General features: G+C 47.8%; 1 protein-coding gene across 1 annotated transcript; it reads left to right on the forward strand.

Annotated features, from left to right (window-relative positions):
- The first annotated feature begins 8,244 nt into the window (after positions 1–8,244).
- On the forward strand, positions 8,245–16,482 carry LOC114079577 (peptidoglycan recognition protein 3). The gene is made up of 7 exons (XM_071618658.1): positions 8,245–8,503; positions 9,340–9,541; positions 12,058–12,176; positions 12,677–12,829; positions 13,911–14,109; positions 15,523–15,641; positions 16,304–16,482. The coding sequence occupies exons 1-7, from the start codon at positions 8,245–8,247 to the stop codon at positions 16,480–16,482; spliced, it is 1,230 nt and encodes a 409-aa protein (XP_071474759.1).
- The last annotated feature ends 283 nt before the right edge of the window (positions 16,483–16,765 follow it).

Raw genomic sequence — 16,765 nt, forward strand, 5'->3', positions numbered from 1 at the left:
ACATGTTCATATTATGTACAATGTGTCACAAATACTTTTTAATCTGTCTTTTTTTTTCCCCCTAATTCAGTTTCCTTGGAATTTTTTGCTTCTTTTCTTTAGAACTCAACCATGTGTATTTTTGTGGCCTCTGTTCCCCTGCACTTCCCCTGATAAGAGAAGCGGCATAATAATTTCAGAAATTAAAGTTTAGAATTCATTATTTTCCCATTGTCTAGTGAAATTCTTCTTTGGGGTCGTGCTTTGTGATGTTCTTTTTATAGAGGATTCTGTTGGAGTTGTTTTTGCCATCTTCCTCTGCCTTTGATAACCATTTTTTTCCCCAATAATTTTCTTTTTCTGTCAATCATGTTTGTTGTTTCATGTTTCACTTTTGAATGGAACCTTGGTTGGGATGTGGCCATTTTGCCATTTTGTCACTCACATTTGAAGACTGGGTTTTCCTGGCTCCGCTGTTAGAGGAGTTGCCCTGTGGTGTCAGAGTGGGGTGTGGGCCAGGGGAGGGCAGCTTCTGCTCCCAGTTCCTGGGCTGCTTTTCATGATGCTGTGTAAGGGGCAGTCCCCTGAATATGCCTAATACGCCTTTCTTCTCCTGCTCTTGCCAGTCGGCTTCTGTCCACCCCCACTCCCCCATGCTCTGTCCTGCTCACTCTCATGCCTGGCAATTCCTACTCTGGGTGGTCCGCACGTGCTGACGAATGTCGCATCTGTGTCCAGGTTCTCTTCTCCCACCCCAGGTCTCCCCCAGCTCTGGCCTCTCCACTGACTTATCATGCGTTGCTGTGGCCTCTCTGTTACTTTTGCTCATTTGTTCTCCCTGTGTGCTTTTATGTAATTAGAAGATCATAGATATTTTAATCTAAGTAAATTGCCTGATGGGGGCCGAGGCTGTGGCTCAGCGGTAGAGCGCTCGCCTAGCATGTGCGAGGCCCTGGGTACGATCCTCAGCACCACATGGAAATAAATAAATTAGATAAAGGTATTGTGTCCAACTATAACTGAAAAATAAAATATTAAAAAAGTAAATTGCCTGTTAACTACAATTTTTACATGTGGGACGATCACCTTCTGACCTTGTATATATTTATGATGCACAACACAATGTCTTGCTATATATACACTGTGAGATGATTAAATCAATCTAATTAGCATATATATATAATATATATATATATCCACACACATATATATTACCTCAGACACTTATTTTTTGATGGTGAGAGCATTTAAGAATTTTTTCTTAGCAATTCTCAAGTGTTCACTCTGTTATTATTATTAATACTATTTATTTTTTGCTGTACCGGGGTACATTATTTTTAACTATTGTCACCATGTGGTACAACAGATCTCCTGGACTTATTCATCCTAATTGAAACCGGAATTTTTGTCTGGTGATTTTTTTATTGAAAGTGTAGTGTTTTTTTTTTTTTTTTTTAAAGAATATTCTTTACCCTTATATGGTAAGTAGGAGGATTTCATTCTAAGTTGGAGACGTGTTCTTGTATGGCCAGAAGAGGAGGGGATTATTTAGATACTGTACTCATTTTCTATTGCTGCATATCAGCTTGCCACAAACATAGAAGCTTGAAATAACCCACTTATTATTGCACAGTTCCCCTGGGTCAGAAATGGGGGCCTCGCTCACACGTGACCCATGTTCAGATCCTCACAGGGCTGCAGTCAAGGTGGGCAGGGCTGTGTTCCCCTCTGCAAGCTTAACTGCTTGTCACAGGCCCCTCCAATGTCCCTGTCATCGTATGGCAGCTTGCTTTCTCAGGCAGGGGCATCTCCTTCTCTGCAGAGAATAAGGCAAATACATAACAGTGTTACATCTCTCTGGGTTTGAGCTCCTAATTGTTGTATTGAAAATTCAAAGTGCGTTTATATGTTTGATAATTTGATATACATAATTATGCCAAGTGGCTATTATCATGATTGTTTTTCATGGAGAAATAAATAACATATTAATTACTTTTTTTTTTTTTTTACCCGTGGAAGGCACACCTTCTGTAATTCTCATATAAATACATCTGGGCTACCAACAGCCTTCCCTCAGGTTTTCTACCAGTGAACCCCTCAGGTGCCCTTTAATCTGTATTTGGGGACCTCAGGGCTCTACTTACTTTCTATGACTAGACTTCAGAATGAGAGAATCTCATTGATTCTTCCTAACCTGCTCTTCTAAAGATGAGCTCACAAACGATTCTTGCTTTAAGGGCTTAACTACTGATCACAGAAGCAAACATTCAGTCATAAATAAAAATCTCAGGCATGAGGATGCTGCTGAGGCTTAAGAAATGCATAACATGGCATCCAACATTGTCACCGACTGCAATTTCCCATCCTCTTGCTACGAGTCTCCCCTTGAGGCCCTTGTCTAGGGTCCCCTGTGTGGAGGATGGAGCTCACTAAGCATGACTCCTTCACAGGTCAACAGGCAGAGAGGCTCCGGCTTCTGGGAAAGATCTTTCTAGCTTCTGTCCCTGAAGAGCATGGTTTGGCCAATCAGTGTGCAGGACGCATGGCTATTCAAGGGCCCTCTCAGGTGGGCAGAGTAGTTTTTAGGACCTCTGGTCTGAGTAGTCCCACTTTGAAGGGCTGCAACTCTGGTGACTTTTGCAGAGTGTTACAGAGAGTCTCATGTGTGAGTCTTTTCAGAGATGGTTCAGGGGGACCGGGGCTGAAGAGTGAGGGCCACTGTCAGGCATGGATGAGGAGGCAGAAAGGTCTGGTTTGTGTCAGGGAACATTTTGATTTGAGGCAGGGGTGGGTCATGAATGTCCATGATGACTCTACAGAGTTAGAAGTACTGACGATGGCACGTTGTGAGCCGCCTCCTGAGAAGGAATTTCTCTCTTCCCATCCTGACGCGGCTGGGGACCCTGGGTGAAGGGGGCTGGGTGAGTGTTGGTGAGTGATCTCAATCTGCAGTCTTGAGACTCCTGAAGCACGTTTGTCTCCAAGGATACCACATTTCCAGATGTCAGGGACACAGCCCAAGGTCCCCAGGGTCCCCAGGTTGGCTGGGACCCTGGGTGAAGGGGGCTGGGTGAGTGTTGGTGAGGGATCTCAATCTGCAGTCTTGAGACTCCTGAAGCACGTTTGTCTCCAAGGATACCACATTTCCAGATGTCAGGGACACAGCCCACAGGTCCCCAGGGTCCCCAGGTTGGCTGGGGATGAGGAAGGAGCTCAGGGAAAGTTGGGCAATCTTGTCCTTTCCCAGGGAGGAGGTTCCTGGGCTTATTCTCAGGGCGGGTCCCCAGGTGCTCCCAGCCCAGTCTGGTTTCACCTGAGTTCCTCTGGGTGCTGCGGAAGGAGCCAGCTTTGGACCTCTGTTCTCTGTCTTCTGTCAGGGATCCCAGGTTTTCCTTTCCCTCGGAGAGAAGCCAGAGCCAGAGCGCGCCATTCCCAGGGAAGGAGCGCCCTCTAGTGCTGGGGAGAGGGAAGGCTGGAGGAGGAGACCACACCAGAGGCCAAGTCTAGAGGAGAAGGAGCTGCCAGCCAATGAGGAGCCAGCGGACTGCACCCTGACCTGCTGGGCGAGGACAGCGCAGGGTTCTGTAGGTATTGCTGAGTCTGAGTGTTTCTTCTTCAGAGTCCGCCTCCCAAAGAAGGCACTGGACTCGGTCAGGTTAAAATGTGGACATGGAGGAGAAAGTTCCCCTGGTCCCCGTCTTGGACTCTTCTTTTCTATTCTCCACGTTTCTAAGTGACTTTGGTACCAGCCCTCCTTGATCTTTCTCTCCAAGGCTGTGGGTCTTGGGGTTTCCTCCACACAATTCCTTCCCTTTCGGTCCGATCCCTGTTAGATTTCATTTGTCTCCTGCTCTGATATTTATTTATTTTAAGGGTAGAGATGTGTGGCCACGTGAGCCAGGGTGCCCACCTACCCTGCCAGCTCAGGGTCGGCAGCTCCAGGTGCCAGTGGGAGACACCACAGTCCTGTCCCTGGGGAGATGGAGGCTGGATTCAGGCCTCAAACTTCAGTTGTATGATGTGAGGGGTGTGGGGCAGGGTTTGTGACATTACCATTCATGGTTGGGGAAGCACCATTAAGTGACCGTCATCCAAACCTCTCGTTGATCAGGACTGGCAGTGGCTTCTAGGACTTCTACAAGGGGCCAACTCCTTTTCTTGAGGCCAGCTACAGGGTTTCCGCCTTGGGAAAGTTGATCCTTGTGTCTTGTTTGAATAAGGAGGAAGGCTGAACACTGTCCCAGACACTTCTTTGGTGACTGCCTCTTTTGTGAGGGGGTCATTTTGTCTTTGGTGCAGGGTTTTCCTAAATGAATGAAATCCTGGTGTTATTTGCTATGAGATTGCTTGTCCTGATCCAGAGAGTTCCTATATCTTCAACCCTTAAGCTGTGGTTCTAAGAATTTTCCATCAGGAGACTGTAGTACTAAATGAAGGTGATGATGTATCCCATCATCTGTCCCATTTAAACCTCCTTCTATAGTTTCTCAGTTGTTGGTGTTTTGGTTGATAGCTTGATATTTCATATTGACTGAACATGAGTAAACTATTCACTTCTGCCTGAAAGATCAGAAAAAAATCCTGGAGCTGGTGGTGGTGGGGACCGTAGTGATTCTGTGATTTGTCTTCTGGGGCCACTTGAAGAATCTCCACCATCAGAAACTCAGGCAGGTTGTGGTTTCAGGCAGAGGTTCTGGGTCAGACAGACCTGAGAAGTAGAGGTTGGTTCTGGGTAGTTGGGTGTGTTAGTCAGCTCTTCAGCACCTGTGACAAAATACCTGAGAAAAATAACCTAAAGGAGGAAAGATTTATTTTGGCTCATGGTGTCAGTCCATGGTTAGCTGATTCCATTGCTATGGGCCTTTGGTGAGCATCATGATTAGATACTCCCATGATCATGAGATTAGAGCTCTCATGATCAAACACTTCTCTTTGAACATTGCTGCACTGGGGATTAAGTTTTCAACACTTGAGGCTTTGGGGGATTTTACAAATCCAAATCACAACATTGGGGAACTTCAAGCAAATGATTTAAACTGCTTGAGGCTATTTCCTGATGGTAGGTGTGGACTTTAATGAAATGGTCCATGGAATCTTCAGAAAATACCTGGACCACAGAAGGAGATCAGTAACTGCCGTCATTATTCTCATTTTCTAATGTTAAGATTTGGATCTCACTGTTCCCTAGAGGGTCCCATGTTGAAGGCTTAGTCCCCAATGTAGCAATGTTCTGTTGGGGCTTTGGGGTCACTAGGTGATTGGGTCACGAGGGCTCTGATCTTATCAATAGATTAATTCACGGATGGGGTCATAGTTGAATGGACAATTGGGCAATGGCAGAAACTATGGGGGGGGGACCTAGTGAAAGGGAGGGGTCCTGGGGGCAGGCCTTTGGAGACCGTATCCTGAGGTTAACTGAGCATCGGTCAGGGATCTTTGTAAAGTGAAGAACAGAATCGAGACTTTACACTCCTCTGACTCTCCAACAGTGCACGGTCTGAAGACCAAACCTGCCTCGACTTGTCATTTGGTCCATCTGAACCTCAGTGTTCTTATCTACAAAAATGGTGTTCAGGTTTATCTTGGAGGGATTTTGTAAGGGATAGATGTAAAATTAAAGCACTACATGTGAAGATAGCCTCGCAGGGTTGATTTATAATCAAGAAATGTGAGAACACTAATGCCTGTGTCTAGCCACGACTCTCCCCACCCGTTAGTGTCCTCACATTTATTGAGCACCTGGTGTATGCAGAGGACCTTGAGAAGCCTGAGCCAGGTGCTGGCCCTCAGGAAGCAGATACGGGCACCATAGGTGAGTGCTCTATCTAAGGAGGGAGCCTGTCATATTCACTGTCAGTGTCTCTCCAGGGTCACTGTCCTCCCAGGCCACCACCTGAGGTCACGTGAGGATGCTGCCCCTGCTTCTTGTCTTCTTTGCTCTGAGTCACCAGGCCTGGGGTAAGTTTCCTTCCCTTGTATCAGAAGTACTTTTGGTGAGTGACAAATGACATCTTTACATTGGATAACAGAAATGCTCCGAAAAGCTCCTCCTTTGCTAGAGGGTGGTGTAGCTTTTCAGTTTGGAGCACTGTTCTGGGATTGACAGATCTCTGTTCAAATACTTTTCCTGTCATTTTCTATAATCTTCAACAAGTTAACCAGTATCTTTGAATTTTATTTGCTTCCATGATGGAATAATAATATTGCTAATTTCTTAGAGTTGTTTGAGGATTAGATACAAAGTGTGAGACAGTTAGCATAATGCTCAAGTAATAAGGACTAGTTAATTTCTGGCTATGATTTAATTATGCTACCATAATTATTATACCAATCATAGTATATTATACCAAGCACTAGGGCTTATAATTGTGAATAAATGCAAGTTCCTTTAGAATAGCAATGCCCTTTACTACAACATCATATTTCTTATAATTTTGTACATAAGATTAGACATATGATAGCAAATGCTCAATACATAAATGCTATTGAATCAAAATGGAACTAGTTTTGGTGCTTCTTAAGTACTGGACATGTTTTCATGTTGTATTACATCCATAGTTACTGTTTAGAAATAATGATATAAAAGACCTCTCTCTCTGTGCCCTGTTACTTAGATAATTCAATGGGATTACTTAAGAGTTTGCTATGGTTTAGATATGAGGTGTCCTGCAAAAGCTTATGTGTGGGGCCAGTAAAGCACTTGCCTAGCATGCATGAGGCACTGGGTTTGATCTCCAGCACCACATAAAAATAAACAAATAAAATAAAAGTATTGTGTCCATCTACAACTAAGAAATATTTTTAAAAAAGCTCATGTGTGAGATAATGAAGAAAGTTTAGGGGTGAAATGATTGGGTTGTGAGAGCCTTAATTCCTGATAGGGTTAACTGGGTGGTAACTAACTGTAGGTAGGTAGGGTGTGGCTGGAGGAGTGGGTCTTTGGGGGTGTGCCTTTGGGGTATATGGTTTGTCCCTGGAGAGTGGAGCTGTCTCTCTGCTTCCTGTGTGATGACTTGAATTGCTGTCCTCCCCCACACCCTTCCACCATGATGTTCTTGCTCATCTGAGACCTCTGAAACTGTAAGCTTTTCCTCCTCTAAATTGTTCTTGTCAGGTCTTCTGATCTTGGCAGCTGAAGAGCTGACTAAAACGGGGTTCATGTTGGAGAAAGTCACAGATCAGGGGAAACATAGTTTCGTCTTCCACTTTAAGAAGGGGGGAACTGAGGCCCCCAGGGGGAAGGAACTTGCTTAAGTGAAGCAGTGGCCATCCTGGTCTCTTGGTTTGTGCTCTGTGCTTGTCCAGCCTCTGTGGTGTAGGCTCTGGCCTGACGGCTGTTCTTCCACCACGAGGGCCCTGTGAACGTCATTGGAAATCCTCGTCTCCAGGGCCACTACGCCTCCTCTCACGTCCTGTTACCCTTGCAGCTTGGGGCTGCTTCCTTGAACAGACAGACTCCTTTCCTCAGCTTTTGCCCAGCTGCCCAGTACTCCTAGCCTGGGGTCATGCATTTGCCCTTGATTTCTGAGGACAGAATCCTAGAACCATGGTGGACACCCTCAATGACTTTGCCGTATAGACAGAGAAGCAGCCTCCCTGACCAGAGGCTCAGTTCATCTGACATCTCTGGGGAGGCTGCAGAGGGTGTTGGTCATGAACTCCAGCTCTGGGGTCAGAATCGGGTGGGGATCTAAGTCCACTGCTCAAAACCTGGGCTGTGTGAGTCAACTCACTCAGCCTCACTGAGCCTCAGTTTCCCACCCGTGGAGGGAGTCATTGTTTGCCTTGCTTATCTCATGAAGTTGTTCTAAGCCACGATTCTGATGGCGTATTTGAGGGGTCTTTGTCATCACAGAGCTGGCCTGTGGGAGGTGGCCTTGGGGACAGTGCGGCTGCTGCTGTTGTTATTGCTCCCCTGGCTTCTGGTATTGACCAGTACCAGATGAGCGATGGGGGATGAGGACAAGTTGGCACTGACTAATCCTCAATAGGACTTGTGTTTTGAGACCAGACTCATGACCCATGTGTGTCTGTTTTAAGAAATCTGTATGGCACCAACAGGTGCCTAATATAAGTATGAAGTGTTAACTGAAAATAATGCCCCCACTGGATGCATCAGCAGGTATGCAGGTGGTCCACGAAGGCAGCCCTGCTCTGATAAGGCAGCAGGAAAGACTGCGGGATGGAGGGGGATTGGAGCAGGGATGGGTGGATAAAGTCCTCCTTGGAGCCGATGTGGGAGGCAGGGGCAGGCTGAGACCAGAGATGTCGGTGGTTCTCCTTCGTTGCTTCCTACAAGATGTTCTGGGCCTTGGGAGGCTGAAAGACCGTGGGCTGTGGGGTAGGGATGTCTGGAAGGTGCCCCTGGGCAAGCTGGTCAGGTGTTCTCTGAGGACCAACGCAGGCACCTTTGCAGGGAATGGCCCACAGTTCTCCTGGGATGAGACCCTAGACAGAAGAATCTCAGAGAAGCTTCTGGATCTGTATATCAGCATCTCACAGCTCATTGGCAGGAGTCACAAAGGTGAGTTTGTTTGGGGGTTGCCCGGGGTTTCTCAGGACTTGACAGACTGGGCTGGGAGTGGGTAAGGGGGGGCAGAGTTCCAAGGGGCTCACCTGTCAGTGACTTCCAGGGACTGTCCTGAGTTCGTAGGGAAAGGTGGGTTCCTTGGTCTAAGGATAGGAAAAGAAGAGAAAACCAGGAGAAGAAAGAGGAGAGAAACCCGGGTAGAAAGGACACATCCCTCACTCCCCAGCTCCCAGGGTGAGAGAACTGCTCCTCGAGAGCTCCTGGGGCTCTTACGATGAGGAGGAGAAAGGGAACCTTCCGGGAGCAGCCCCGTCCTGTGTGGGTGTCTTGCAGCTCTGCCCCTGGACAGTTTCCTTCTGGAAAGAGTCTTCTTCCTATGTGCTAGGAACTTCCTGTGGAGCCCCTAGTTGAGGAGGCTGTCAGAACTTCCCTCAGAGAGTCACTAATCTGGGTGAACACAGGCAGAGAACAGGGTTGAGGGAAACACATCCTACCAATCCATGCCAAGGTGCCTCAGGAGAAGGCGGCTCAGAACCCCAGGGCTCTGTGTGGGGTGTTGGCTAGGGATGTTTTAAGGAGGGGGCGATCATACGGGCCAGGGAGGAGGTGAAGCTGGGCTTGTCCTCCAGGTACGAGTGAGGGGAGATTGTCTGGGGACTAACCTGCCTCCCCAGGCCGAGGGCGAGGCACCTCTGGGTGGTCGCTGAGCCCAAATGGGGCTATGGAGATAGGGAGGGGCTTCAGGTGGTAAAGGTCCCCCCCCAGGGCCCCTTTCCTTGCAGTCAGGCTGGGCTGGGTCTGCTGCACGCTATCTGGTGTCTCCCCTGCAGGCTTTCCCACCATAGTCTCCCGCCAGGAGTGGGGGGCTAGACCACTGACCTGCAGGGCCCCCCTGAGCCCGCCCGTGGCCTTCCTCATCACGGAGCAGCTCACCGGGATGCAGTGCCAGGAGCAGACCATCTGCAGCGAGATGCTGCGGGGCCTACAGTTCCATTCTGTCCACACCAGAAGCCGGTGCGACGTAGCGTTCAAGTAAGTGGCCAGTCGGGTCCCAAAGCCCCTATCCAAAGATGTGTCCCATCTCCCCTCCTCTCCTTCTCCCGTATTCTGGGCTCCATTTATGTTACTTTCATAATGAATAAAAAAATGTTAAAAAGGAGATCAAACAGAATCCACAGCCCTCCCGAGATCACTAGGAGGGACAACTCTGAGCCATTTCCTCATGTGGACTTTGACCCTGGGAAATCCTGAGAAGAGGTGAGAAGGTTATGTGATAGTTATAGATGCCCCCGGGGAGCTCACCAAACATCACAGTTGGCAAAGGTCTTCACAGGTATCCCCCAGTTAGGCCCTCCCAGCTACTTGAAAGAGTGGGTGCAGAAAACAGCACCTCCTTATTTCCAGGTGAGAATGCTGTGAATTTGTTCAGAGTGACACAGGAAGGGAGCATGCACCCAAGATAGCATCTAGACTGCCTGTCAGTCCAGCCCTGTCCCCTCCAATCCTCCCACAGAGAGTCCCTGTGTGGTGAATTCCTATTCATTACCTTGAAGGGCCACCCCAGGGTCACATAGGGAGGGGTGGGCATCAGGAATGGTGGGGAGGAGGGCCCCATGCTAAAGTGAGTACACACTTACACACCACTGGGTCTGTAGATAGTGCAACCTCTACAGGGATCAACACCGCAGGACCCAGCTACCGCCCCTCAGTATTTACCCTAAAGAATTAAAGTCAGTATAATATAGCAATCCATGCACACCCATGTTTACAGCAGCACAATTCACCATCGCCAAACTATGGAGCCATCTAGGTGGCCATTAACAAGAAAATGTGGGACGTATACACACAACGGAGTTTTATTCAACCTAGAGGAAAGAAATGATATCATTGCAGGAAAATGGATAGAACTTGAGAGCATTAAGTTAAGTGAAGTAAGCCAAACTCAGAAAGACTGTTTTCTCTTATATTGGGAGCTAAAGAGAAAAAAAAGAAAACAAAAGTGGGGGGGATCTCATGAAATTAGAAGTGAGACCATAGAGGAAGGAAATGGGGTAGGGAGAGGAAGGACTGGGGAATGAAACTGACCCACAGTGTCTCATGTACATGTATGAATACGTCACAATGCATCTCGCTATCATGTATCATCATAATGCACCAACTTAACAAAAAAGAAAAACGTGAGGCTGAAAGATCTTTGCTCCGTGTATGGAGTTATCCACTCTAAGGATGATATTGAGGCCAGGCACCTTTTCTCACTTAGTTCAACCACTGTGGCCATCCCTGGAGATCAGAAGGCTAGGAATAGAATCACCATATGGTTCCACTTAGCTTTATTTATCTAGAAAGTGAGAGTTGGAATGGGGTTTTGTCTTACAGAATCCCAAAGACAAACAGAAATGATGTCTGAATTATCCATCTTGGAAAGGATAATCCACACCTGCTGATTTGTTTATTTTGAAACACTAATAAGTAAGAACAGTTGGAGATCTTGGTTGTAGCCACGGCCATCCCTAGGATGGTGGGGCATCTCAGCTCACCCTCTGGGGATGCTGTTTTGACTGTGTTAACCGCAGTGCCTCTCCTGTCTCGGCTTCTCGTACCTACACTGCCCTGCAATGGTCACTGCAGCATTGCCTACTTAAGCCACAGTATGTGTAAGCGATTTCAACCACTGCACCTGGAAGTCAGGTTTCTGCAGTGACCACTTAACAGTATCCACTTCTTACAGCTGACTGTAGCCCTGAGGGGCTGTTCACATTGGACTAACCTCAGGCTTCTGCAGGGGAAATGGTGGACGTGTTGGGCTCCCACCCTGATGCTCATTGTGAGGTGGGAAGTCAGTTTGACTGAATGCAGGGTCTTTGCTTGACTTTGGGGAAGTACACGTCCCTTCAGTGTTCAGTTAGCTTTGGAAACTCAGGAGGTAGTAAAAGCTCAATATGGCAAGAGTTGCGAGAATATCGATTCTGAAGACTGGAACGTGGAGGATGAGTGTATGTAAAGAGGCAGAAATAAATGAACAGGGAGAATAAAAATAAACACACATTGGATTTCAAAGTGAACTGAAAAAAAAAAAAAAGAGAACATTCTAAAAAAGTTTCTATGATAAAGAAGAGCTTGAAGGAATTCCTAAGGAGAAACCAAAGAAAAAGCCACTTTAAAGGAACTCCTGAGGGTCAGGTCATTGTTTTAAAGAATGTTCAAGTGCTTGGTCCCGTAATTTAAAAACATGATTAATGAATTCTCAAGCCCTTGAAAATATTGAACAAATGTCCCTGAAAGTCACACATTCAAATTCCACTTTGAAACAAATGAGTATTTTAAAGTGAGATCCCGGAAAGCACAAGTAAGCTAAGTAAAAAGTTGAAGTCTATTCCCATGTCTCTTAGAGGTCTAACATCTGTCATTCTGTCCCCCTGACTGTTATTGTGTTATTGAAGCACAGTACTTATTTATGAGCATCTAGAATCCCATTTGCCACTGAGGATTAGTGAGGGGTTTTCTGTTACAGAGATTTCCCCTTAAACTCACATTTCCTTGTTTGGCAGCTTCCTGGTTGGGGACGATGGCAGGGTGTACGAAGGCGTCGGCTGGAATGTCCAGGGTTCGCACACCCAAGGCTACAACAACGTCTCCCTGGGCGTTGCCTTCTTTGGCAATAAGATAGGTAATGGCTGATCCCCGTGGTCTCTTTGCCAGAGAGTGGTCTACAGCCTCCTTCATCTCCCAGTCTCAACGCTTTTACCTTTTTAGCTAATAGATGATAACTGGCACCAGTTGATAACTGAGCTAGTAATTGCATTTTTCTCAGGGATTCCCAGTGAGAACTGTGAGGTGGATGTAGACAGCTTGCCACATGCTTGGTCATGGCAACTACATAGGAAATACTTTTCCCCATGCTGGGGCATAACTGTGGGTCAGTGGGCCTTTTGTGTATGCATCTTTGACCTCCTTCTGGCCCTCCCACCCACAGATGGAGTGGATAAATAAAGCCTCGGTTGGCATTTGGAAGCAGTGTGTCTGAATAGCTCTGACCCTCTGTGCCAGCTATTGGACCAGTTTCCTCTCTGTTCATCCACCTGTCACTCGGGCTCAGGTGGTCATCTTATCTTCCCCAGTCCAGGTTGGACTACTGACCATTCTGTGTCCAATGTCACCCGTTTCTAGGCAGCAGACCCAGCCCTGCTGCCTTATCAGCTGCAGAGGGCCTGGTCTTCTATGCCATCCAGAAGGGTCACCTATCACCCAGGTACATTCAGCCACTTCTCTTGAAAGAAGAGACCTGCCTGGCCCCTCAGCACCCAGGGGTGTCCAGTAAAGGTAAGACCCTCACCCTGCCTCAGACTGCTCCTCTTCACCACCCATACACGCTTGGGAGGGCTCTTTCCTGCTGAGATCTCCTGGGCTTCCTGGATCCAGAACATCTCACACCTATCACAATGCCAATACCTGCAAAATCCTGAGAGGGCGCTGTTGTGTCACTGTGGCCAAAATACCCAGCAAACCCACTTAGGAGGGGAACGGTTTGTTTTGGGATCATGGTTTCAGAGCTTGGTCCGTGGTCAGCCAACTCCATTGCTCTGAGACTGAGGTGAGCATCATGGTGGAGCAGAGTGGAGCAAAGCTGCTCACTCCATGGTAGCTGTGAAGCAGGGGATGGGGAGAAGGGGCCACAGCAAGAGACGACCCCTTCCAGGCCGTGTCCTCAGCGACCCACCTCCGCCAGGAACACCTCACCTGCCTACACTTACTGCCTGGTTCGTCCATTCCAACCAGGATAGACTGACAGGTTGGTTGATGCTCTCATAGTCTGCCTGGAATACCTCCAATATTCCTGTATTAACACTGGAGTTTTTGGGGGACACCTCATATCCAAACCATAACAGGCACTTTCCTGGACTCTTCTCTATCCCATTAAAATAATATTGTCGTGACTTATTTATAGCAGGTACCATCTTCAAAAATGACAACTCCTTAACATTAGTAGTTTTCAAATAGATTTTTGAATAATTTCCATATACATATGATCAGTTCAAAAATGAGCTGATTTCTGCTTATCAGTCTTGTTACATAATATACATTTGTAATGTGTACATAAACATGCAGGTATACTTTGTTACTTAAAGAAGATGGCCATCCCTCTGTTTGACTGACAGTGTTCCCTTTTGCTTATGCGGTTTTTCTGTAGTTATCAGAACCCTGTCCCTTGGCTTCAGCAACCTGACCCAGACAATCCATTCCTGACCTTTCCAAACTCCTAGAGTCAAGTTCATGTTAGGATGTGCCCATGGGTGCTGGAAACTGGGGTGAGACTGAGGTATAACTCCCCCTGTGGTTGTGAGCTTGTTCACAAAGGAGCAAAGGAAAATCCTCATTTTCTTGATTTTCCGTCTCACTTCAGCTTGCCCCGACATCACCCCACGGTCTGCTTGGGAAGCCAGAGAGACACACTGCCCTCAAATGAGCCTCCCAGCCAAATACGTCATCATCATCCACACTGCTGGGACCAGCTGCAATGTGTCCATGGACTGCCTGATTAGCGTCAGAGACATACAGTCCTTCCACATGGACAAGCTAGACTTTTGTGACATTGGATATCAGTAAGTGGGACCAACGGAAACATGACCCCTTGTTTCTTCAGGGCTGTGGGAAGGAGGGCTGGGAAGGAGCTGGCGATGCCTGAGCCCTGCCTTGGTGGCAGGACTTCACTTAAGGCATTCATTTTTGAGTTGCAAGACTCTAGACTGAGAATCATTCAGAGTAGGTAGGGCTACTTCTATTTCGTGCACGCATTGTCCAAGAGTGGTTGGGGAGACCCTGAAAGGAAGGCTCTGGAAGCAGTAGAGATAAAACAAACTGTGAGGCCCCCAGGGAAGGCCATTGAGGGGGTGTGCACTTTCTCTGCAGCCCCTTCTGGTCAGTCAGAGGCAAAGGCCCTGCTCTCCCACCACCTTGGTCTGGCCCAAGCCCACACTGACTCTCTGCAGTATTAGAAGGCTGCTATGCTCTGCCGTTCTCTCTGTTTATAGACAGAAATTTTTAACCTCTGTGGGTCGTTTTTGTCTCATCTCTACGGTAAGGACAACAATACGTTTTCTGTTTGAAGATAGGGAATGAGATTAAAATGTGCTCCTTTGATTCCCTTTATGCCAACTGTAAGATGAAGAAACATGTTAAACTAATGGAATAGCAGAAGCTACTTGGGAGGTGCCTTGGAATTTCGTAGAGTGGATTAGGGTTAGCGTATGATAAATTTCATTTGTAACTTAATCTCAGCAATTTTTTTTTTTAATACTGGGGATTGATCCCAGGGGTGCTTAACCACTGAGTTACATCCCCAGCCCTCTTTATTTTTTTATTTTAAGACAGGGTCTCACTAAGTTGCTTAAGGGCCTTGCTAAATTACTGAGGCTGGCCTTGAACTTCTGATTCTCCTGCCTCAGCCTTCCTAGTTGCTGGTATTATAGATATGTGCCACCACACCCAAAGACAGGTGGCTTTTATAGACAATGATTGAAACCATGGCAGCTGATGATTGTCCAGGGTGAATTCATTAAATCAAAAGAGGGAAAGGGCTAGACCAGGGTCCCAAGGAAGGAGTCCAGGGTCCTAAAGATCACAACTCTTGGTGAAGGGAAGGTGGGGTGGCAGAGAGACCCAGGGGAGCCGCGGAGTCGGGGGGATCAGGATGGTTTGAGCTTGGGGAAGCCTGGGGAGGAGAGTATTTCAAGATCATGGTCAACGGGGTCAATGTTTTCCAGAGGTAAGTGTCCTCTGTATTTAGTGTCAAGGAGGTCACCAGTCATCTTAGGGGGTCAGACTCAGGAAGTGGTGAGGACAAAGGCACATTGAGGTGGACGGTGTCTTTGTTTGGGGCCTCTGTGCACATTGGCATTTGAGACATTCAGTCAATACTTGACAAGTGGATGAGAGAGTGAATGAATGGTGGAAGGAACGAGTGCATCAAACTCTGCTGCGGGGTGACTGTCTTCATTTCCTTTGCCCAATTCTAGCTTCCTGGTGGGCCAGGATGGTGCAGTGTATGAAGGCGTTGGCTGGAATGTCCAAGGCTCCCACACCTATGGATACAACGACATTGCTCTAGGAATTGCCTTCATAGGCAACTTTGTAGGTAAGGGAGGAAGACGGGCAGAGGGGTTCTGGGAGATGAAGTCCCCTGCGGAATACTCAGGAATACCCTGGGGGCACAGGTGGCAGCGTGGCGCTTTCTAAAGTTGCAGAGCCAGTGGAATATTTTAAAGTGGACTTGGTCCAGAATGCATGCCACCAGGAGCCCCTCCCAGACAAAACATTATCCCCAATTCGCCCCTCCCCACTCCCAGCCCCATTTCACTTCATGCCCATGTTCAAGGTAGCGTGGGGCAAGGTAGAGAAAACATCTTTTGCAAACTTTGGGGCTGTTATGGCTCAGCTGGCAAATGTGTCCTCTTCCTTGGTAACCATGGCAACAGTGTTGGCTATGGCACAGTCCCGGACGGTCCAGTGGTCCTGGATCTGCTCTGTTCCTGCTAAGAAGTGGTGTGTCACGCTGGAGTTGTACTCCAGGGCGGCTTTCGACTTACTGGAAGAAACTTTTGCCATGAGGAGTGGGGAGCACAGAGCCTTGTCCTCTTTCTGTGTCTGATTGCCACAGTTCCTGTGAATCTGTCGGTCAGGGTGATGGTGGGATTTAGCGGGGACTGAAGAGGGGAAGACTGAAATCTAGCTGCTTGTCCCTGCCCTAAACCAGCACCTTGAGACTCTAATGATTGACGGAGTAAATATGTTTTGCAGAAAAACCTCCGAATGCGGCGTCCCTGGACGCAGCCCAGGATCTGATCCAGTGTGCCGTGGTCAAGGGGTACCTGGACCCCAACTACCTGCTGGTGGGCCACAGTGATGTGGCTAACCTTCTGTCCCCTGGGCAGGCTTTGTACAACATCATCAAAACTTGGCCTCACTTCAAACACTGAGGGGGGCCCGCTCCTGAGGCTGCTCTCCCTGGCTGCACCTCACTGTTGGCACCTCTGCCCCAGGGTCACCATCTGTGTCCCCTCTCCTACAAGCCCCACCTTTCTCAGGCTGAGGTGACCGTGTCCTCATGTCAGTGCTCCCCAGCATCCCCCAGGCTATAAGCTGGGTACCCACAGCCCTCTGAGTCTCAGCCCAGTCCTCTCCCCTGGGCACCACATGCTGGGCCTGGTGACATGGTTGCCTGGTTCCCATCAGACTTCTCTTTCTTTTGTATGAGTCCCT

The sequence above is a fragment of the Marmota flaviventris genome, chromosome 10 (genome assembly GCF_047511675.1).
Source record: "Marmota flaviventris isolate mMarFla1 chromosome 10, mMarFla1.hap1, whole genome shotgun sequence".
Classification (NCBI taxonomy): Eukaryota; Metazoa; Chordata; class Mammalia; order Rodentia; family Sciuridae; genus Marmota; species Marmota flaviventris.